At 34.2% G+C, this 24,521-nt stretch overlaps 5 protein-coding genes across 5 annotated transcripts; 2 read left to right on the top strand and 3 right to left on the bottom strand.

Moving 5' to 3' along the window:
* Nucleotides 1-700: 700 nt before the first annotated feature.
* Nucleotides 701-6,804, bottom strand: Tsp_03822 (lonCoA ligase 3). Its single transcript, XM_003374580.1, has 19 exons — nt 6,772-6,804; nt 6,472-6,616; nt 6,333-6,400; nt 5,280-5,457; nt 5,110-5,216; nt 4,903-5,050; nt 4,768-4,848; nt 4,440-4,708; nt 4,213-4,352; nt 3,967-4,139; nt 3,593-3,856; nt 3,353-3,534; nt 2,638-2,710; nt 2,435-2,487; nt 2,082-2,175; nt 1,857-1,920; nt 1,465-1,716; nt 1,047-1,199; nt 701-830 (listed from the first exon to the last, which is right to left on the bottom strand). Exons 1-19 carry the CDS (start codon nt 6,802-6,804, stop codon nt 701-703), a joined length of 2,607 nt encoding a protein of 868 aa, XP_003374628.1.
* Nucleotides 6,805-8,336: 1,532 nt separating this feature from the next.
* Tsp_03823 (succinyl-CoA synthetase, beta subunit) lies at nt 8,337-10,474 on the top strand. The gene is made up of 10 exons (XM_003374581.1): nt 8,337-8,381; nt 8,755-8,896; nt 8,946-9,045; nt 9,097-9,259; nt 9,318-9,488; nt 9,543-9,639; nt 9,697-9,858; nt 9,912-10,054; nt 10,128-10,337; nt 10,400-10,474. The coding sequence occupies exons 1-10, from the start codon at nt 8,337-8,339 to the stop codon at nt 10,472-10,474; spliced, it is 1,308 nt and encodes a 435-aa protein (XP_003374629.1).
* A 653-nt stretch (nt 10,475-11,127) lies between these two features.
* Tsp_03824 (pyrroline-5-carboxylate reductase) lies at nt 11,128-14,309 on the top strand. The gene is made up of 10 exons (XM_003374582.1): nt 11,128-11,201; nt 11,313-11,381; nt 11,666-11,676; nt 12,031-12,451; nt 13,057-13,160; nt 13,233-13,306; nt 13,409-13,588; nt 13,659-13,871; nt 13,933-14,025; nt 14,091-14,309. The coding sequence occupies exons 1-10, from the start codon at nt 11,128-11,130 to the stop codon at nt 14,307-14,309; spliced, it is 1,458 nt and encodes a 485-aa protein (XP_003374630.1).
* Nucleotides 14,310-14,694: 385 nt separating this feature from the next.
* Nucleotides 14,695-16,934, bottom strand: Tsp_03825 (coatomer subunit beta). Its single transcript, XM_003374583.1, has 7 exons — nt 16,823-16,934; nt 16,601-16,719; nt 15,932-16,057; nt 15,774-15,860; nt 15,567-15,701; nt 15,110-15,262; nt 14,695-14,859 (listed from the first exon to the last, which is right to left on the bottom strand). Exons 1-7 carry the CDS (start codon nt 16,932-16,934, stop codon nt 14,695-14,697), a joined length of 897 nt encoding a protein of 298 aa, XP_003374631.1.
* A 560-nt stretch (nt 16,935-17,494) lies between these two features.
* On the bottom strand, nt 17,495-24,117 carry Tsp_03826 (coatomer subunit beta). The gene is made up of 10 exons (XM_003374584.1): nt 23,899-24,117; nt 23,722-23,848; nt 22,600-23,676; nt 20,289-20,962; nt 20,123-20,230; nt 19,837-19,961; nt 18,230-18,494; nt 18,052-18,167; nt 17,827-17,957; nt 17,495-17,742 (listed from the first exon to the last, which is right to left on the bottom strand). Exons 1-10 carry the CDS (start codon nt 24,115-24,117, stop codon nt 17,495-17,497), a joined length of 3,090 nt encoding a protein of 1,029 aa, XP_003374632.1.
* Between the last annotated feature and the right edge of the window lie 404 nt (nt 24,118-24,521).

Consider the following 24,521-nt stretch of genomic DNA (forward strand, 5'->3'; position numbering starts at 1 on the left):
TACTTTAATTAAATTATTACAAGAATAATAATAATAATAATAGAACTCTTCTGTATAATTTTAACATTTTTTTCCTTTACCATTTTGGCTGTTTAATTTTTCCTTTTAAATGGAATCTTCAATATCACAAAAATTAAAATATCGTTTCGTTGAATTAAAGTTATTTATAAAGTGACATTCTTGTGCAGCTGTGTTATGAAAGGAAAAAATATCAAGCCATCAAAGCATGGCATGACCATTATAATGAGCGCGTCATAATCAGTCTGCAATTAGCGCACGTGATCATGTGCAAGATTTACGAGAATCTTTTGTATAGAATAAAAATCAATTGAATACGTATCAATATTAGATAAAAACTTCAGCTGCACTGAAAGCAGGTAGTAAGAGCTTTCATTCGGTTTCATTGATCCACCAACCATACTACCATTTATGAAGAAAATAAACCTACAGCTTTCATAAGTAATAAACTTCCAAGAAAGCTTATCTAACAAGTACCAAGCGCTTTCAGCAAACAAGCAAACCAATATATATATATATGTATATATATATATATTATATATATACATGTGTGTGCGTGTGTGTGTGTCCAAGAAAAGTGACGAATATTAAAGCTTCTTCTCGTTACAAACATCATTCACAAATGACACGGATCAATTTCTTGATAAGACGACAACTCCGAAATATCTTCCACACTCCATGTTCAATTATTGCAAAGCCGTCCGCTTTTGAAGACCAATTTTGCACGTCTCAGTGCACCATTTTGTGCATCATCATCATCAACAGCAGCAGCAGAAAGCACCAAATTTTCCAATTGATCCGAAAACAATATTCTTCAGCTGTAGAATGAATAATTAAAATTTTATACAAAAAAAATCTTCCTTTTTTCATTCGCTACATTTAATATCATCAATGAAATGATGCAAACCTTTTTGTTGTTCCTGAGTTGAGTAGTAAATCAAAAATTATTGTTTCAAAATGCTAAAATTTTGTACACCTTCTATAATATTTTATGCGTAATTTGGAAAAAAACAACATTAACAAAATACAGCCCACTGAATATAACAAAAAATGCCGCGTTGTACAACGTCATCGTGTAAACTGTAATTGCAAGTATGAATACTGTATTGCTGCTACGTGTTACACTGGGCACCAAACGTGCTATGATTAATTTCTCGGAAAAGCAGAAGAAGATGAAGATGCTGAAGAAATCATAATAAAATTAAAAATCAGCTCAAATGTGTGAAGTAGAAAAGAAATATAAGCTGCAATGAAGAACACATTAGAAATTAAAAAGAAAAAAAAACAACAAATGACGACTAATTGATAATGCAGCCGGGGCTTGTTTGCTCGGTGTAATAGCAGTAGTAGTGGTAGTAGTAATGGTGATGGTGGCAAAAAATGAAGCTCAATCAGGACAAGATATTGTAAAAAAATTGAAATAAAAAATGCCACTATATCTTCAACGCAGAAGCGTACACAGCTTCAATTTGTTCAGAATAGTAGTCAGCAATTGCTTTGCGTTTTAATTTCATCGCTTCCGTCAGCAAACCCATTTGAGATGTCCAATTTTCCTTGCACAAATAAATCACTGACGGTATTTCAAACTTTTCTAGTCGTTCTGCAAAAAATGCAGGCTTTTTGATCATCATCATCAACAACAACAACAACATAACAACAATGACCGTACGTTCAGTGCTACTATGCTTAATACTTGTTCTATGAGAAAGTTATTCAAGAAATTTTCCTCTCCCTTCCCATGGGGTATATCAAAAAAACTAAGCAAAAATAAAAAAACCAAACAAACAAATGAACACTAAACAAAGCAAAAAGCAAAACCAAAAAAAATGTATATATACAACAGTGAAGATCTTCTCAGAGAATCAAATTCTCCTCTTCCTACCTCCAAACCACACAACACAACTATTTTATAATAAAAAGAATAAAAAAAAATTGCAAATCCGTCACCGCTTTCCTACGTCAGCAGTGCAAACAACAAAAAAAACACTGTGCAGAATTATCATAAAAAACAACAACAAAATAATAATAAATTTCCATGTGACATTAACAGAACAAACACTTACGTTGCTTTGCGTGATTTTGAATTTCCTGTTTGAAAGCATTGATGACAGATTTATCTCCGCATTGCTGTTCATAGGTGAGATCGTCAACGCCAAGCTGAAAATTAAACATTCTTTTTAACGTCAGAACAACAAAGACAAATCATAAATTAAAAAAATAATAAACTGTTCAAATTAAAAATTATTCCAATAAATAATAACCATTTAAAGTAATTATTTTTGCTACTCTGCTTTTAAACACTTCAAAAATTGATTTTCCTCTACCACTAACTGTGCGTTTCCGTTTTCTTCTTTTTTTTCTCATTGGAAACTTGACGACAATTATGAAATATGATTGTAGATTTTAAATAATTTACAACATTTGAAAGCTCGATTTTTCTTTTCGTGCAAACTTCATTCGCGGATAAAACTGAATACAAAAATGTACTATTAAACTCCATTCAACATGACAAAGACAAACACGATCGGCTAGTAAACGCTAGCCGAAATGACGTTGAGAATGAAAAAAGAAAATTTGCATTTTATCAAAAGCTCATCAAGCACGACCTTATGGTTGAACTTTGCCTGGACGGCCAAAAAGAATCAATTTCAAAGCAAACATCAGTTCTAGCATTCAAATCGGAACAGCAATACTGTAGATTATAATAAAAATGTGAATAGATGCGAATATGTACATATTTACTGATCAAGATCATGGTAAAAGGTGACCATTATATATAATATTTCACTTCACCAATTACTAGTCTTAGAAGACTGGTTGGCGATAAAAATTTATTTCGACATGTCAGCAGCAAGTTTTCTGCATTATAAAATGTTAGATAAAGCCGTAGTGATGTAAATAAATGTGAAAGCAAACAGCACTAAAAACTGGGTAAACTGACGGAAAATTGCACCATTAAATAAATTTTGAAACCACAAAACCTGCTCCAAAATTCGTCTATATATGCAAATCTGATTGCAACAAATTTAATTATTTTTCGACCTCTTTTTGCGACATGAACAATTTGAAAAGCAACACAATTCGAGTACGTTCAAATTGCGACAAGTTCGTGAAATTTAAATTCATTAAATTTGAAAAATTAAATATTCGTTGATCTGAACGCAAACTGACGACGAAATGTGCTTAATTAATTTTAAATAGAGCCGTGTTGAAGAACAACAATCAGCGCGACAAAACGCTCAACTAACAAACACGAACACACCCATCCACCCATACCAAATTTTAGGTCGATGAATATTATCAATAAATTAAATTAAAATGATGATCAAATTACCTCGGATACGAATTTTTCAAGATTCTTCTTATTTGGAACAATCAACGCGATGACGAATGAATAAAGCGGATTGCAAACAATGCAAACGAACTCAACCAGTGGGCAAGTCATCAGTGCGGTTTCAATTTTCGACAGTGAAACGTATTCACCATGCTGCAGTTTCACTAAATCCTTTTTACGATCTGAAAAATTGAGAAAAATTAAAAACTTAAAAGTAAAAACAAACAAGTGACATTTTACCAATTATGCACAAAGCACCATCCGGATGAAATTCGCCTATATCGCCACTGCAGAACCAAGTGCGACCGTCAATTTCCACAAAGTCCTCTTTGGTCTTTTGGGGATTATTCAAATAACCTTTGGCAACATTATCACCTGCAATCAACACTTCGCCTTGTGGATACGGTTCATTGTTCACCGTATATCCACCTTCAACCCAATCTCTCAGCATTATATCACTACAAGACAAAGGCGGACCGACTCGACCAGTTGACAAATCATCCGCTATAAAGAAATTTATTAAGATGAATTGCTTAATTTTCAACTGATTTCAAATTTTAATTATAAATTATTGTAATTTCTCTTTTTCACTTTTTATAAAAATTAAAAATTACCATCAGTCAACGTAGCGCCACCGGCGGTTTCTGTTAACCCATATCCTTGCGATACCGGACAGCAGAAGCATATTCGCATAAATTGTTGAGTGTCTTGGCTCAAAGGAGCGCCTCCGCAAAGAATAAGTCGAATTCGTTCACCCAGAACATTCCGTATATTCCAGAATATCATTCTGAATAGCACAACATTTGATAATTTCATCAGAAATTTATTTTGAAAAAAGCATGAACAATTTATAAATAAACCTGTTGAGAAATGGCGTTGAATACCCGTCTTCAATGCGATTGCGTTTCACCTCATAAACATATTCAAAAAGAGCCCGACCAAGTTGGCTACTGTGTTGAATACGCGTCCTCACTGTTTTATAAATACGATCCATTATTGCCTAGAAAAAATATTAATAACAAAAATCGAACAATACATATCCATAAATTTCATCGTTACTCAAAAAAACAATAAAATAATAACATACAGGTACTACAGCAATTACAGTCGGATTGAGGACACTACAGTCACCACGAGTATTGGCTTTGATCATGCTTGAATTATCGGTGAGAGTTAGTGGGGTACTGTAGCCAATACGGATGCCATTAGCAATACAGCAAATTTCTGCGTCCACTTCCAGCACATGCGCCAGTGGTAAGTAACCAACGTAAACATCTCGATTAGGATCAGGATTTGGAATTATCTCAAATTGAGATGATGAGGCAGCTACTAAATTTTTGTGCGACAAAAGTACGCCTAAATACAAAATACGTTTAATAATACAAAGAAAGAGAAAGAAACCAATGAAAAACAACCTTTAGGGGCTTCAGTGGTTCCACTGGTAAACATGATCATAGCTATGTCATCAGGTTCCGGTTCAACTGTTGGCAATGCATCTAAAATTAAGCATGCAAAAGTGCAAAATATAATCATCATCAAAAAAAATTTACAGTGCTCATCGCCAAAATCTTCAATTTCTTCCAAATCAAAAGTGTCGAAATTTTCAATTATTTCTTCAGGCGTGAGCTGCTTCGGCAGCGAATACCGAGGTGCAAAGTATATAAGTCTTTTCAGTGTTTTGCATCGAGACAATATACGCTTGAAAAGAATTAAAAAATTTGCATAAAAATAACAATCACAATATGTAGAAATAATACTTTAATTTTAGGTATTAAATCTTGTGATGTAACAATTGTTTCTGCTTCTGTAGAATTAATCGCATGCGCAATTGCATTTTCACCCAAAGTTGCGTATACTGTCACAACTAAATTAAAAAAATAATCATAATAATTAAGTATTAAAAATGCATTCAATCACAATATTATACTTGGGATTTTATACGTAAAACATGCCAATGCCGTCATAAGCCAATTGCATTGTGTCTCTGCAAATATGACGAGATTTTTTCCCGTTCTGTGGCCAACATGAAGCAAACCAGAACCAATATTATTGACTCGTTTAGAAACTGTTTCATAAGTTTGCCATCTATATTCACCCAGAACAAGCTAAAAATAAACATTCACTTTGAATATTTTTAATATTAAAAAAAATGTTAAAAAGTAAAACATTTCTTGACAAAAAATTAATGCGACAACAAAAATGCGCATCAATTTTTCCTGAAACCTGAAAACAATGTATAGAAATGCCTGTTAAAATTCAGCTCATTGTTTATGATGAATAATACATCTTTGGTGAATGATAAAAAGCAAAATAAAACATTGTACACTAAAAGAAATATCTGTAGGAAATTTACTTCATATATCTATTTTCAAAAGTTGCTTCAATAATTAATTTATAAACTATATACTTCAATTGAAAATATTCACATTTTGCAGAATTTTCTCAAATATTTCACAAAATATAAAAGTGCTCAAAATCAAAACAAATAATTTATGATACATTTACACAATGAATTATTCATTCTTCAACATCAGTGCACCATTACTGTATAATATTTGTTCAGTATTGCACAAGCCGGTTTGGTAAAAAGTGTAAATAGGAATACTGTAAACGTTTTTTTTTCAAATACTATTAAATTGATTCAAATATAATGAATATTTAAACAACAATAATTATCTATTAATGAAATATTTCTCCTACCAATCATTCATCAATTTATCTTCCAAAAGTGAATCTACTCTCCAAAGATATAAGTATAAATCAGAATTTATAGATGATTTATAGAAACAAAGGTAGCCAATTCATCTTAACATGGAAACATAAGTGTTAACTTTTTTTGAAGAGAATTTAACATACTTGACAGCCATGAAATATCAGTTAAAACTAAGACGACTGAAAATACGTCCGCTTTTACAATTCAAATTCTTTCAAATATTATTAATGTTTCAATAAATGAAAACCAATTTTTCAGAAGACTTACTTTTTCATATTTCTTGCCATTTGGTTGTAGCTCCATTTCAACATTGAGAACTTCGCGTGTCCCAAGGCCTAAAAAGTTAAAATTAACCCCATATTAATTGGAAAATTTCACCACTTTGACAACATCAACTCTTGCTCACATGAATTGTGTCGATAAATATCAGCAGATCGTTTCCACATTTTGCTGATTGTATCCACTCCAGCAAACTGTCCAGAATGCAGTTTATCGAAGTTGGAAGTTCGTCGATAAGGAGAAGTTGGATCATTTGCAATCAATGGCTTTGCCTGTAGTTAACGCATCAGATGTACAATGATAACAAGAACAAAATACTAGTGTAAGGCTACTGAATTCAAAAACATGTTTACATTTGAAACAGTGCTAAACAATCTGTTTGCAATCATTGCACTGTTCAAACATTTCAATGAATTCATTCTATTACTTTACTGGCTTCCAAATTGCACAAGATATACATGTAAAGATACAAGGAAAAAATATATTGCTGCCGTCTTTCTCCCTTATCAAACAATAATTCAGCTTAAACCTAACGAACTATTCTTACGCAATCAAATTTGGTTGCATTAGAAAGAAATGAATTCTTCAACAACTGATTGTTCATTTCAACAATTCAACAACTGATAAGTGGGTTAGCTAAATACGACAAATCACGAAAACATCTTTGCTATGTACGTTAAAAATATTCGTGTAATTAACGAAAACAAATTTGATTAACAATTTCCTTCGACTATTTTAAAAAAACTGAACATTACACACTGTTCTAAAATAGCATAATTTTTAATGATAACAATTACTGTAAATAAAACTCGATTTAATTAAACAATGCTCACTAAAGATCAAACAACATACAAACAAAAGTACACAACTTTCATTGACAAAAGACAAACATCGATAACAAAAGACAAACTTACTTTCGTTCTCTTTGATACTTCTACTCGAGCTCGAGGATTTATTAAAATTAAAAATGGTATGTAGGATACCAGATTGTACAACCACATCCAGCATCTAAGAATTGCAACTATAGCGCGGACCCACCAAGAGTAAGTTTCTTGATTGTACTCTGCCATGTTTTTCAAACTTGAAAAGAAAAGTTAACAATCAAAAAAGCAATTACACATATATACGAAGTTTAAAGTTAAACGCCGCACAGCATAAATATAAATACGTGCCGTATTCATCTTTAAATTGAAAAAAAATAATCAAATAAAATAAATGATACATAAAAACCAAATACCTTAGCTAGCAAACTTTTTGACTTATGTCGCACTTTTGAAACTTCAAAAACAGATTCAAAAACGTCGCTTCAAAATTGTTGAAAGTACGACGAATCGATTAATCATTTTTATAAAATAAATAAAAACGAGAACATTATTGAAATGCCCTTCAAACCAATCCTTAACGATACAAGCAATTCAACTGACGCCAGATAGAGAATAACCACAGATCTTGCAATTTCTACAGTATGAAACTGCCAATAACAATGACTTTAAAGTCTTAATAATTGAAATAAAAGTAATGGTTTATGAAATGCTGCTATACATTTATATGAATTTGAATTCATAAAAAATAATTTATAATTTAGTTAATAATCATTTCTATTCTAAATTACTCAGCATTGCTAATTTCATAATTTTATTTATTCTCATATATTTAAAAAGTCTTATGAAAAACTGGTTGAAAATTTATAATTAAAATTACATAATTGCATGCTTTTTATAAATGTTTCTCATCAATATTTTTTTTCTACAGAAATATTCAAAATATTTTGCAATGCCAAATCTATTAGTGCCGTAAATATAAATATTGCATTGTGCGATCAATATGAAAAAAAAATATTTGAAATCAAATAATTGTAAATTATAAACAAATTTAATTATTTGTTCAAAATAAAATATTATTAAGCTAATATTATTCAAACTCCTTGAGTTTCATAATACACTGTAATAGAAGTGCGTAGTGTTAGCAATTGTTTGTTGTTTTTGTTTCAAAATGGCAGCTGCATGGATACCACGATTTCTGCGATGCTCATCTGCGGTATGTTTTTAGCTATATTTTTTTGTGTTATACCTTTTCTTTATCCAACCAGTAAATAGCAGATAATGGCGATTTCAGATTTAAAGATTTGTATTTGTATTGATATAATCACAGTTTCATTTTCAAGTTAATTTTCAGGTGTTTTTTAAACATAAGATTTAAGCAGTGAAAAACACTCGTCCGGAAAATTTTAATGTAATTCTTTTGATGTTAATTTCATCTAACTTATTAATGTTGATTTATCAGTACTTCTATATTAGTATATATTTTATGCCGAGGAATTATTTTTGCTTTATCCATAATTAACTTATATATATATATATATATATATATATATATATATATATATATGTATATATATGATATTTTTCAGTTGGTCCAAAAGGTTCCCAACAGAACTTTATCAGTAATGGAACATCAAGGATTGAAGTTGTTAAAAGAATTGGATATTCCATGCCCGGAACATGAAGTTATTACAAATGTTGATCAAGCAACAGAAGCTATGGCAAGACTCGGTAATGATAAATTATTTACAGCAATTTTATAAAGGTTATATTGATTTAGGAGGCAGTGATTTTGTTCTAAAAGCTTTAGTACCGACAGGTGGCCGTGGTTTAGGTGTATTTGATAATGGTTTGAAAGGTGGTGTACAGACGATCTGCAGGTGTGCATGTATAAATAAAAACGATAAAAATAACTTTATTATTTATTAAAGTGAAGAAGAAGCGGTTGATATTGCAAGCAAAATGATTGGCCATCATTTGAAAACAAAACAGACAGGCGACAAAGGACTTTTATGTGAGAAGCTGTTGCTGGCGAAGCGTCATTTTTTACGCCGCGAATATTATTTTAGCATCACTTTGGATCGCATGCATAACGTTAGTTTATTGATTTTTTTCTCATCTTAAATGCATGAAAAATGGAATGAAATTTTAGGGTCCAGTTTTGATTGGTTGTGGTCAGGGAGGAATGAGCATTGAAAAAATTGCTGCGGAAGATCCGGATGCTATTGTGTACTTGCCGGTTGATGTTGTCGATGGAATTGATGAGAATAAGGCGCGCGAAATGATTTCGAAAATGGGTTTCACTTCCCATTGTCAAGACCAAGTAAATATTATGAATAATTAATTTAATGACAATAACTTACTCGACATTATTTAGGCTTTAGAAATATTTAAAAAATTGTACAGCATGTTCATGAAATATGATTGTAACTTGGTTGAAATTAATCCAATGGCTGAAGATTCTTCTGGAAATTGTACTTTTGTTTATTTGAATAATGAAATTCTTTTCAATTTTACAAGTAAAATTTTAGTACAATGTATGGATTGCAAGGTAGTTGTTGATGACGCAGCTGCTTATCGGCAGAAAGAATTGTTTGCTATGGTAGGACAGAGGGCAACAAATGAATTAGAACAAGAAGCAGCAGAATTTAACTTGAATTACATTCCTCTGGAAGGAGATATTGCCTGCTTAGGTTTCAATTATTGTTATGCTTCAATATAATTTTTGTAATGAATGAACTTTTAGTGAATGGCGCTGGTCTTGCTATGGCAACAATGGATATAATTAAATTACACGGTGGTGAACCTGCAAATTTTCTTGACATAGGTGGTGGAGCAAGTATTGATCAAGTGTCGGCTGCATTTCGAATAATATCCAAAGATTCAAAGGTATTTTGCATAATCTTGCATTTCTTGTAAAATAAAAGAAAAATTGTACAATACTATGTTGTTCTGTTTACAGGTTCGTGCAATTTTGGTCAATATTTTTGGTGGAATTCTTCGTTGTGATGTCATTGCAACTGGAGTTTGTAGAGCAGCAAAAGATCTTAATCTTACTGTACCAATTGTATGCAGATTGCAAGGCACAAAAGTTGACGATGCCAAAGCAGTTATAACAGCCAATCAGTTGAAAGTTTTGGCAGTCGACAATTTGGATGATGCTGCTAAAATGGTGAAATTGAACAAGTTGTCTTGAAACGTTATTTTCATAATTTATAATAGTTTCTGTTTCAGTCGGTGAAACTTGCCAGCATCATGAATATTGCGAAAGAAGTTGCGCTTGATGTCAGTTTCGAACTACCTATCTAAATTTGTGGTCATCGTCGAGTAGATTTATAACATTAGAATATTTGGAAGGCAACTGTAGATGCTAGTGGATTATTTAATGTGACGTGCTGTTTTGCAGTGGTGACTTGACTTTTACAATAACGCACAGAAGAGCAATAAATTCATGTGAATCAGGGTAAATACGCTTAGCCTAACCCATGATCTTCGAAAAATCCTTGTGGAGTTTCTTCCTAAAAAATAAAAGAATAAAATGCAACAAAATGCAGAGAACAATGTTGAATAACTTTTTACTTCTTGCATAAGATCTTCAGCTGCGATTGCTTTCAGAACCTGCTTTTTACTAGTTTCTTGAACTTCACCACCGAGCAAAAATTCATCCAAGATGAAATAGGCTTTTTCAAAATTGAAAATAATGTCCAATTCACAGACCTGAAGCACATTTTAGTTAAATTTTAAATTTTTGCAAATTTCCTAATTTAACTAGTTGTTCGTAAAAATTGTGAGAAACATTTTAAAATCGGTATGTACCATCGTAAGTAATAGGCCATATTTTTTAAATGAACAAACAAAGTGATTATTAATATAGTCATGCAAAACGAGCTATATTCGTAATTACTTTTAACAACAGAAAATCTTACACTGCCAAAGTATTTATCCAGCAGTTCAACATATCGATGAATTGTTTCCAAGCAGATAAGTTCGTTGTCAGTTTGTTCTATGGCACAACAGAAATACAAACTTGCATAACGTTTGTAAACAATTTTCATATCCCGATAATCTAAAAACGCCGACATCTTTGGTTTTCGTGCAAGAATCGTCGTCACCAAATCTCGAAGAATTTTCTTCTTTGTTTTCTCAGGAATAGCTATGTACCATTTCTGCAACCGCAATTTGCCTTGACGGCTGAACAACAGCATGAAGAGCATCTGTAAACATTTATGTACTTTTATTATTTTATGATTTATCCTGCTTAAAAAGACATTAATGCAATCTGATAACTCATAGTCTTGATACTTACCATATTTAAAATAAAATTAGTTTAAAAATTTATGAACAATAAGTATACAACACTGCAACAGTAATGAGTTACAGGTAGAAACGTAAAAAGCAGAACGTACACATATGTAGATCCTTTGTTGAAAATTAAGTTTAAAATTTTCAACTTATAATATTAAGTGCATTTTTTTATTTAATAAATACAAAAATATGCAGTTTAAACGTCAGTTTGTTATTTTTATTATTTTGTTATATTATTCTGGCAGAAAAACAGGCGTTTTCAAAATATACTGTAATTGTGAATGTAAATAAATAAACCCTTATAGTTACTTTAATTTTTATTACATTATCATTAAATAATTTTAAATTAATATAAAATTATTTAATTTCCGCATTTTAAAAAAAATTTCATGACAAGACAATGCTTCATCATTTCTTACAAATTACAGTACAATTCGTTGGTGTTTTACATTTGAAAAAGTCTGCAGTATAACAGGTGAATCTGTGATTTGTGTACAGTTTTTTTTATTTATTTATGAAATATTTTTGATGATAAATACCATTTACTGTATTAATTTTAGACCTGCTAACAATGTCCGACAGATTGACACAACTTCAAGACTGTATCAACGAATTGGCATCGCAAATATGCAATAGTACGGGTGTTTTGCAGCAGACGGCCTCTGCGAGTAACTTTGAAAATAATGATCAGTTTTCAACCGGAGCTGAAGATAATGCGGAGCTGTTTGCGAAATTAGTTGCATCTACATCAAGCGATATTGACATGCTTGTCGACCTACTTCCTAATGAAGAACCAAGCCCGGATCTGCAAAACGAACAATTTACCGAATTGAATAATCTCAACACCGAAGCTGCTCAATCTCTCAGATTGTCTGTTGAGCGTGGACAAGTGTTGTTGGAAAGAATTAAGAATATTTTATCGTTTATCGATAATACGCAAAAAATTGTTGCAGAAATTCGTTCTTCAGATCCAAAATCTATGTGATTGCACAATTCGCTGTCTTTATATAAAATCCAAAATAAACAATTGGACGTAGAATCGCCATATCTTTTAATTGAATACAAGTCGGCATGTTGGTAATTTCAGAATCACAAATTAGAATTCTTTTAGTGTTATTTTCAAAAGTAAAACGTAAATTCATCTGATAATGTGATTTGTGACAGATTTTATTATAAAAATTCTTTCAAAATAAAAAACTACGAGTGTAAAGTTCGCAATTTCGAATAAATGTTTATGCAATGTTGAAATCATTGTTCATTCGCAATTTACAGTAAAGTATACTGTTGTGAATCAACCTAATATTCTTAAAATACAGTAAGGTATGATTAACAAACTAAGGTTGAATATTTAATCTCGATTTACAGATGTAAAAGGTAAGTAACTCTGTTGTCAACCCATTTTCCCATATTGACTGCAGCTCTAAGCATAAGAGACATAGAGGAAATGAAATAAATTGATAGTGGAGATGATGCAGATTGTTTGCTTCTTTTACAGTCTAAACATGCACACAAGTGGGAGCGGGCAGCCTGTGTGGATAAGTAAATAATTATTTTTTAAATGTCATTGTTTGTTTTGTATTTTTTAGCATTACGTTGACTGTGCAAAAAATGTCTGTGTCAGAAGATATTTTTTTCAACATGAACATTGGCTTTGTTGGTGCCGGAAAAATGGGGCAAGCGATGATTCGCGGTATGATTTCATCAGGTGATATATGAAAAGCAATATTTGATAGTATTTTAAAAATTGCTCAATAATATATAGGAAAATTCGCAGCTCAGAAAATAACAGCCAGCGCTCCCGTGGAAGATCGGCATTATCTTGATGAAATAAAATCAGTGTGCTTTTCGTATTTTTTTTTCAAAATTTGTTCTGTTCCAATTTTGATGATGCTGAAAATTTGCAATCAATCATTGCAGTGGTATTTTTCCACTTTTCAGAAAGTGAATATCAACGTCACTCATTCGAATTTGGATTTGGCTCGAACAAGTGATGTAGTAATTTTTGCCATTCCTCCGTCGATTTCGTGCCGAGTAATTTCCGAAATGAAAACCATCCTCAACAGTGATAAACTGATTTTATCAATCATGAACGGCGTTTCCATGGATACCATTGAGCAAGTGAATATTGTTTTTTATGCAAAAAATAAGTTTTATTTCCGTTTCAATTGTTGAGCGACTGATAGTTCAGATTGCCGGTAAGAAGTTGCGCGTTGCACGTGCCATGCCCAACATGGCGGCGACAGTACGACGTTCTGCGACCGCTTACGCTCTCAACGAGAGCTGCACATCGCGAGACGAAGCCCTCGTCAGTGGCTTGTTGTCTTGCATTGGTTTTGCGGTGAAATTGCCGGAAAGATTGATAAACTCGGCCACGGGTTTAAGTGGTTGCGGACCTGCTTATGTAAAAGGAAAAAGCATAAGAAAAAAAAGAAAATTTTCTAACCTGCGGCACATATTTTCAGATGTTTACGGTACTTGAAGCGATGGCAGAAGGCGGAGTCAAGGCCGGTTTACCACGCGATGTAGCACAGCAGTTGGCGGTGAACACGATGCTGGTATATAGTTGTTGTTGAAATTGGTTGTCCTTTTCAAAATGCTTAATCTTCACCTGCAAAATCAGGGATCCGCCGAAATGGTCATCCAGACTGGCAAGCATCCGACAATTTTGAGGGAAAGTATCGAATCGCCAGGCGGTTCTACTGTCGTGGGCGTGCACGAGCTGGAGAAAGCGGCATTTCGAGCTGCTCTGATCAACGCAGTCGAAGCGGCCACAAATCACGCTTTCAAACAAGACAATATGCAAATTCGTCTTGGTCCGTCCGCGACGAGATCCGACTGATGATATTTATTTATTGATGGGGAAAGGAGGAGAAATAAAGAAAAAAAATTGGGGATGAATGAAATGGTAGTTTTTTTTATAAATAATGAGAAAATCAACAAACAAAAAAGAGTAATAACTCTCGTCGAGACGTGCTGAAGGAGAGAGGACAAATCATCGGACAGAAACAGCCACAGCAGCAGCAGCAGCACGAACAACAACAACTAATAAAAAACAGTCATCACAAAATTGGACAAATCATCTATATTCGCTTCTTTGGCATCAATAATAATAATAATAATAATCCATCCATCATTCATGCAAGAAAATTTGTTTTAAAGTGAAATCGTAAAATTGTTCGCTTTTCTTCTCTCTCTTTCTCTGGCTCACCAGCACCAGTTGAATTTTACTGATAAATCAGCGAATCTCGTCCTGGACTCATTGTCCACATTCCAACACCGATGAACATTATTGTAATTATAAACGAAAACATCAGCCAAAATATAATGTTAAATGTGACGGCGTAGTCTTGTGAATAAAATGAATAATGAGTATAAGAATTCTGTAGCTCCTGAAAAATAAGTAAGATGAAATATGGAAATAAATATATTTTCTACAAAAAATTATTCATAATAAACGAACCTTATCCGACATTGATAGTTGACGCGGTTTGCGACTTCGAGCTCCGCTTGAACTGACCATCAACACAATGCAATTGTCATCGTATACATTTTTGAACGTATCGGTAAGCTAATTGAACAAAACAAAAAGTTTTTACGAAGATAAAAATTAATAATAATAATATTATAAATTTGACTTACTTTTGTGATGAGCGTTTCAATTTTGGCAATCGCATCTCGCACCTCTTGACTGTTCGTTGCTGTGTGCTGTTGTTCAACGATCCACAGCAACGATTCGAAATTAAACAAATACAAATCCGGCACTCCATTTCGAACGGTTTTGTTCTCTTCCAGCTGATAAAAAAATAAAAAAAACTGAAACCAATTAATAAAACAAAATGTGCCTATAGAAAAGTGGTAGGGCAAATTTTTTTTCAGCTCGCCTATTCTGATTGGCTGAAAACAATTTCAATAATTTGTCCTGTTCTCATTGGTTCAAATAATAATTTTCGTACGATTAACTCTTACAGGCAGATAAAAGAAATGCTTCTGATTGGTATCAATTGTCAGAATATGCGACACAAAAAATAAGTTAAGACAACCAAATCGTACGCAGATAAAAATACACAGGTGACAGTGCATTTCTGTGTGTGCATACCCAACTTTTGATCGCCAATGTCGCCTTGGTCTCTTTGTCAAGAGGCAATTCATCCGAGCTACCTTGGGCAAACAGAGCAGGCGTGTCATCGTACGTTGAAGCTATGGGAATGTCGTTGCCACTGTTCACCCCATTCTGTAAAACCAAAATTACCATTTTAGAATTAAAAAATGCCACATCACATCAAAATCCATTATCCAGAGATACCATGCTTGATTCGATCAAAGTGGGATCATTTTCTGAAAATGTTTTCTGAATTTCCAGCCACAAAGTACTGAATTCTGGTGTTGAATCCTGAAAAATTAAAACAACAACTCGAGAGCAAATTATGCAAGCGAGCGAGCAAAATGATGAAAAAATTGCACCTCGTTCAGACGGTAAGTTTTCAAACTTTGCAGATTCGGTTTCAAATGATCAGGGGCAACAATGTCGAACACAACCATCGCCTCTGCCCTTTGGAACAGATCACCACTGTTCAACCATTCTTTGGGCTTTAAAATAAATTTAAATCGAAAAAAACAAATGCACCAATTAAGAAATAAGAAGAGTTAAAGAGAAAAAAAATACCGCATCAGTGTTCAATCCCATCAGAGTGCCGGCAACTGACGACACCTCAGACGTGAATGGCGTACTGGATGAAGGCAAGTGAACAGATTTTGGTACGTGCAAAAATGTCAACGATGCGCATCTGGCTAAATCTGAAAAATAATTTTAAAAAATTATTCAATAAATTTAAAATAAAAATAATAATTTTCTTTACCTGTCAAAAAAAGCGACGACAACATCCACATGCAAATCATTGCCATCTACAAGTGATAAATGGAAATGATCGAAAATATTAATAAAAGTGTTCATTTTTCCAGATACTGTGAAACCAACCGAACAGAATACGGTTAAAATAATAAAAATAATAAAGAGTATTTGAAATAAAAATTTATTCAAAAAAATAGATAAATAATATTTTGATTCATGACCATTTGGCTCGAATGACGCCGCTCAGTTTCCCATGATCGGCCATGTCACGAAATACGAACCGTGACAGTCGGTAACGTGTGACATTGCCCCGCTTTCGGCCAGTTATTTGGCATATATTTCGCACGTAGCGTGGAAAACAGCATCTGGGCAACTTCTGCATCTCCTGCTTCATTTCTTGCTGAATTAATTAATTTTTGTGATTATGATTTCGTTAGTTATATGAAAAGGAAAACTTTTCCTCTTCAACATCACATATACCCTACTCTATTCTACTACCGTACCCGAATCGCGGTGGGTAAAAAGTCGTTTCGCAAAATCGCCTTCATCCGTATGCGCACGTCGTTGTATTCGGCGATCACTTGACGCCGTCGCCAATCTCGACGCATTGCCCATTTTGCCCAAAAAGTGAACCGTTGATTACATTCCCACCAGTTCAATCTGACCGAAGTAGCATCTACACCATACCTGAACAATTAAATTATTAAACAGCCGCATAAAATTAATAAACCATTTATTTATTTATTTATTACCCAAATGGTCGTTTTGCCAGATCGAAATTATTCTGCGCATCTTCCACAGCGGTTGCAATGGTCTGCTGTTCGGTCAAATCGGCCCTATTGCACCAAGCCCTGACAATGGACAAATTCGACGGTCGAAATGGACGATAAAATACACTGATCATCAACGAATTCTATCGACACTATTGAACAGTGGAGAAAGAATTGTTCATCCACAATACAAGCGAACAAAATTAATTAATTAACAATGTAACAAACGGATCAACAACCAACTATACATAACGTGCACAATAAAATCCCAACAAAATTATGCTAATTTTTAATTGCATTTACATCTTCTGTGATTCTCTTCTGACTGCGTGAAAACATAAAACGAAAATATAAATTAATCTAATAAATAAAAATAGGGAATCGTCGAAATTTGTTTACGGATCATCAATTTTGCAAGAAAACACTGCTTCCAGTAACTAGCCTCGGCTTGTTGATGTAAACGTAAACGCAGCCGACAAAATCCGCAGAAACAATCACCTCTGGCACGGATTGCGTGTCGATGGTCAACGGAGGTGAGGGCGATTTGTCCGGCAGCGGCTCTTCGGGTGTTTTATTTCTCGTTCGATCGATTTGGTCAAAAATAAGGCGTGGATTTGGTGCAAAACTGGCAGCAGTTACTACAGCACGGTGAGCTGAAAGTGAGAAAAAAAATATTTTTTCAAAAAAAAACTCATATTCAATAATATTTCAATTTTCCCAAACAATTTCTATCTAACCTTTGATACGTTCCCATCGGCAACTTCGATCTTTTCTAATTGGCAACGGCAGTGTTCCCAGTTCAACGTGAGTTTTCCACAAATAAACCATCGAATCTTCGGAACCGCTAATCACAAACTGACCATTGTGGCTATAGAACAACGAGCAAACACAAAAATAACAACTAGTTAATTAATTGTAATAATAAATCACCAGTATAATCAAAATTCACAACACAAACTTACTTGAACTGAGCTCGAATTTGACTACTTTTATTCATAAAACCTCGATATTTGCAACAAAGAGACAAATCTCTTAAATCGTACAAACGAATCCTCGAATCATTGCAAGTGATCAACAGCTGAACAAAGAGGAACAAAAAAAATAATAATTAATATCACAGAAAAAACAATAATACTTCACCTTATCACGATAAGAATCAAGACCGGTAATTTTGCTACCATGGCATCCTTTCAAAGTGGACTTGCGTATATCAATTTGAGCATGGTAGGATAATTTATCTGCGGTGTAAATTAAGCAACGGCCGTCGTAAGTACCAACAACAACGAGATCGCCTTTGCGGACATAAGTGACCGCAGTGACCATTTGGCCTTCGTCGAGCTCGTTCCAAAAGCAAACCTTCTTCTCCGGTATCAGCCACAATCGAATTTTGCCGTCCAATGAACCGCTGACAAAATAACGATCATCCTAAGAATGAAGAAGAAAATTTGCATAATTGCAAATTGATCAAAAAACAAAAAAAAATACCTTCGGTGAAAATGCAATCGACGTGACAAAATCGCTGTGCTGAAAGCGACACAAACATTCGGATCGTGATACATGCCACAAACGTACAGTTCTATCCATGCTGCTCGACAACAAGAAATAACTCTGCAGATGAAGAAAACAAAAATTCCACGAACATGCGTACAGATAAATCTCTGGAAAAATAAATAAATAAATAAACAAACTTTCGACCAGCTCAGATCAAGCACGTCCGCGTTGTGACCACTGAAACAGGCGATCGGCTGGGGCGTGAACGGTGCCCAGTCGTCGTCCAAGGCGTTGGTCAAATGGAGACTCGGCGGCGGCCGGGGAAAATTTTCCTCGGTCGTCGTCGGTCGCACAAGTCGACTCAATTCGCCGTCGTCACTTTCAGCCGAACGAAACGATTCGTCGAAAACTGCAAACCGACGAACATAATTTCAAGAAAACAAACTATATTATGCAAATTTTTTTAAGTAAACAAATTTCTGATACAAACTTATTTTGTCGGCGCAGAAGCGGGTTCGCATATCTTTGAAATAATCAAAAGCGCACTTCAATACCCATATTCGAATGACGTTATCTTGGCCAGCAGTAGCCAACAGTCGACCGCATCTCGAAAACCGCATACACCACACTGCACCCTGTGAACGACAACACGCTCTATTTATATTCCATACGGATAACCATAATACATAATTCATATGAATAATTTACCAAATGTTGCCCACTCAAATCTTGTACTAATTTCAACTGGTCAAAATAAAACGGACCCTTGTGGTGATGTGAAGCTCTCACCTGGTACACATCGCAAAATTGTTCATCATTATCAAAAAAATACATGCAAATTTATGATCACCGTACTTGGATTACTCCATTGCCATCGTTCATTTCTTCATTATCACTTTGACCACTTTCATCTAATTTTTCAATTTTTTCTTAACAAAAAAAATCACAACTTCATTTAATAAAAAAACAACAATAATTTAAAAAATATTATTATAATTATAAAACCTGTATTTGCCCAACGATAAACAGCTCTGATTTTCTTGTTCACCGCGTGGCCAAAATTGATCCCTTTCCTCAGAGTTTTAACCGACAATCTGTTCAACGATCGACTGAGGTGAAAGTTCGTACTGTCGCTGCTGGCCAGGGATTCACTGTCCGACTCACCGATGCTAACACTTGAAAGCAGCAAAAAGTTTTGTCAATTCAATTTAAATTATAAAATATTGAAAACAAAGCAATTTCCATTTTCACACTACCTCAAATTTCCCTTTGATTTACGCAACATGTGCAAACTCAACGGATTGACACCCGGATTACAACAACCACTAGAAATTCTCTTAATATGGTCCAACTTTGCAACATTTCGTTGACCCATTTTATCCTAAAAAGAAACATCTTTTACAAATAGAAATTTACGCACGTCAACTATATGTAAATTTTTTGCACAGTGATATACATATATCATGGACAGCCTGGACTGGCGTCGTCGTATTGCTTGCTATTTATTCAACTTCAAATAATCAATAAAAAAAGTAAATGTACCTCGTCAAATACCGGAAGAGGTTTCAAAAACGTTTCTGGTGACTTAACAGTAGTAATCTGCTTTGGTGGAGTCTCCTCGACTTCTGTAGAAATTTTCAGTTTATTCATCTAAAAATTAACGATACAATTCAACAGTATGCAAATCTCAACTGTCCGAGTAATATACCAGCAATTGATGTTGCAAATTTTTCCTCCTCCGAGGAGGCCGCACCGGTGGAGTGTCCACATTTGAAAAACTGTCCACTTCGCTGCCAGCAACTGAAAATCCACCGGAAAGCTTGTATTCATTGGTCAGGGCGTCAATGACCATTTCTGCAGAGGAATATTTTCTTTGCAGTTTCATCAACTCTTCCATTGGAAACACGCTCTTGCAATTCTTCAACACGCTAACATCCACATCCCTGGTCAGCGACCGTGTCTTCGGTGTCGAAGACGTTGCATGATCAACAAAATGATTGTCATCTTCCAATGCGGCTTCCAAAGCGCTCAATTCGGCCGGCAAGAACTTCTCCAAAGTGCTGTTTCTCGAATTGCCGGCGCTCGAACACAACCGGCTAACAGAATTTTGGAGCTGATGCATACCATTGTCATGTGACGACTGACTAGATCGAGATCGTTTCAACGTAACCTGAGATGATGCACAATTCTCGCTGGATCCTTTGGTGCTCAACGTGTCCTGCGCAACAGATGTACTTGCGGAGCCGTTGTCCGCTTGTAGCAGTAATTTTTGCCCCCATGTAAGCCCCAAAGATTTTCGCTCTTCGTGTACATACAACTCGCGAGCGGAATTCAACAATGACAAACGCAATTCCGCAAAATCACGCTCTATTTCCTCTGAATCTGGAAATGCAAACTAAAAAGTTTAAATAAACAATTCAAACACTTCCCCCAAGCATCAGAACAACTCACGTTGGATATCGTCAACATCACATCCTTCTGTACACCAGGATCGACAGCGTCGGTAATACGGGATGTGGGCGAATTGCTAATATTCTCATCATCCTCTGCGTCGAAATACTCGTCGTCGTCGTCGTCGTCACTCGATTCACGAGACATGCAATTCAAAACAAGCTGTTCCAGTCGGCCAGTGTAAGCGGATGTCAATCAATGAAAACACGAACAAACAACAACGATCAATTTTACATCTACGGCCAACATGAAATTCACACCGCTTTTCTGCTTTCAATACCCATATTAACGCACTACAAATTGTAAAACAGTATAATTTACATCGAAAGAAGTATAGAATGAAAAAAATGAAACCAAAACCAACTACATAACAGGAATTCAAAAAATAAAACCCAAACATAACTCTAGAAAAATAAAAAAACATCAAAACTTAAAAATGGATAAAATGAAATATAAACGTTAGTAATTTAAGCAAACATTTAACAACTAAGCGTTGTAAAGCTGAATTACAGATACAGACACGTTTAAAATCTTACTGGCAAATTGCGAAGGATCAATTTCGTCGATTTAATTATAAAGTTCGTTTAATAAAGAAAACAAAACTAACAGACAACGTAACGATAACAACCAAGAAAAACAAAATACAGATTAAAAGAATGTCTTTACTACAGTAATGCTTATGTTAATCAAGTATAACAGATTACTTTACAACAAACAGTACATGAAATTTTCCTGAAAAAAATTGGAGTTCCATCATTTTTATAATTTATTTTTAATAATGCCTTTTTAACTGTAAATTTAAACTAAAGACATTCTGTTAATTTTGTGATATAATTAGTACCTGTAGATCAAAATTGTCACATGGTAACAGCATAGTGGTTTATTATCTATAGTTAAAAATAGTTTCTTTGGCTCTTTGTAAAAATTTTTTGTAAAGAAATCGATAGCTGAATGTCTTCAATTAAAAGGCACCTTCCATAATTGTATTATGTATGGAAACGAACATTTCAGCGTGTTCAAACTGTTCCATTAGAACTGAAAGGTTATTGTGATGATCCATTATCGAATGATGATGATGATGATGATGATGATGATGATGAAATGTCCATCATCGATGCAACTATTGCGGAACATGGTGCAGTTTTCAACCATATGAGTATAGGATGGCTTTTGCAGAACCAATAATTCCAATGGAATCCAAAGTGAGGTAGCTTATATCCGAGACAGCATATGGAAGTCTGATTTACATCAAGAGTACTTTATTCCCTGGACTGACATTCGTTAATATAGTCATGTCGAAAGCTAATGCAAAGCATGACAAAAGCTTCATTGAAACAATGTATACGATTACAGAAAGGTGAATTTGAACTTTTATTCTTTGTAGTTAGCGTTCTGTTTGGAAAAAGTAAAAAAAGAAATACTGTTCACAGAACGAAACAATTAATAGTTATTTTTATTAAATTCAACTCACAGTAGGTAAAATTAAATTTAAATGAAAATCAGCGTAACAAAATAAATTATGAATGCAAAGTATAACAATGCACAACGTAGATGGAACAATCACTGACGACGACGAGGTATTGCATTTGAACGGCTAATAGTAACATATTTGTCAACGACAGACTGCGCAACACTCTTCCTTCGAATTAAACTTTGTGCCAAAGATTTTGTTCGAAAGTTCGCCAAACCTGGGATGATTCCCAAATGAGCAAAACGATCAGAACGTCGATTTTCCGCTTGTTGATTTTCACTGTCTCTGGCTTGCTTCTGTTTCGACTTATTTGCATTTGTCTTCGACGATGATGCGCATTTTCTCTTCAATTCTGTAGCCCGACAAGTGCGCATTGCTTTGGACGGACCAGGATTTTGAGCTGGACTGTCTGTCGACTTGTTCGATGAAGATCTCAATTTTTTGGTTGAGTTGTTATTGTCAGCTTTTGGAGTAATTTCTACAGTTTTAAATAAATTGCGCAGAAAAGTGTAATCTGGAAGTGAACCGTAGTCCAAGTCATAAGTGTAAGCAAAGAATTTCTTCAAAATTGGTACGCAATTGCTTAGCTGACCAGTTTCCATAAATTTCAGACTTTCATTTTCCAAGTTTTCTTTGAAAATTTCCTTTTTTTTCATCACATCAATATCATTAGTAGAAGACAACCAAGGCAAATCCCCGTTTAACCAAAACAGTATATTGTACCCTAAAATTTCCAAATCACTCCGAAAAGATGGTGTCGCTCCGTAATGCGCGTCCAAGCTTGTATATTCGCGAGTTCCCTGATGAGCTTTCTTTGGATCTAACTTCAACGCGGCTCCCAGTGTCACACGATACACGAGACCAAAATCAATTAGGTACGACTGCCATATTTTCACTTCTTTCTTATAATCTACAGGCTCAAGCTGTTCAAGAACCATATTGTCCCCTTTCAGATCGGCATAAGCGTATCCTTGATTATGCAAATACTCATATATGTTCAAGCAATTGACAGCAAGACGAGCAACTGAAGATATTGAAAATTTTCCACCAAGTTTCATTCTTACATATTCTAAATTTGGACCAAATTGAGGAATAACTAAAAAACGATAATCATTCCCTGCGTTGCAATGAGTACCAAAGCCGAGAAGAGGAGGTAGACCAAGAAAATCCAACCCTAAATGATGTATTATTTGAATAATTCAATTTATCACACTCATACCATGCTGATTTTTCCACTCCGACAATTTATCCAAACTCGCAGCTCGCTGGTAATAATGCATTTCAGTATAAAGAGGACCGTTTGTAGCAAATTCAATCTTTGCCACAGCCTTGCATTTATCATCAACCTGAACGTTGCGCAATAAAATTGGTTTTATTTAAAATAAACAACACAAACTTTTTCAACGAAATGAATTCGTCCGAAACCACCAGAAGCAAAATGTTTGCCAAGCAGCCACTTCTGCTTCTTCGCATCGGTTAAAATTTCTGCGTCTGGTAAAACGGGAGCTAGTGAATAAACTTTCTTCTTCCTTTGGACTGCCTTTTTCTTGTCATTCACAGCTTCATTTTTAGACACTGTCGCACGTTTTGCAGCTACCGCCCGTTTAGGTGGCATGATTTTTACAACAGAAATAACAACCGCTCGATCCCGGTACAGTATATTTCGAACAACGTTTTGATTTGCAGGTTCAACTTGGACTGTTTACACAGTTATTTAAAATAACATTTTTTCAAAAATAATTTCAATAGTAAATTCAAATAATATAAAAGTTTAAAATTCATAAATTTACATAAATTTTTGTAACAAAGAGTAATAATAAATATTTAATTTTTCTTGACTTTTTCAGGTTTAGAAAAATAATTTTGAATATGAAAAAAATAATTTCTGCCGCACGTAGAAAGAATTGTTGTATAAATCAAGCTGAATTTCAATTCACTTAAATATCAGTATAGCTGATGGAATGTCTGTTCAATGCATATTGAAATGATCAACTGCTCGATAAACTTGCTCGTCAAATA

Source organism: Trichinella spiralis (genome assembly GCF_000181795.1).
Source record: "Trichinella spiralis strain ISS 195 chromosome Unknown Scfld5, whole genome shotgun sequence".
Lineage (NCBI taxonomy): Eukaryota > Metazoa > Nematoda > Enoplea > Trichinellida > Trichinellidae > Trichinella > Trichinella spiralis.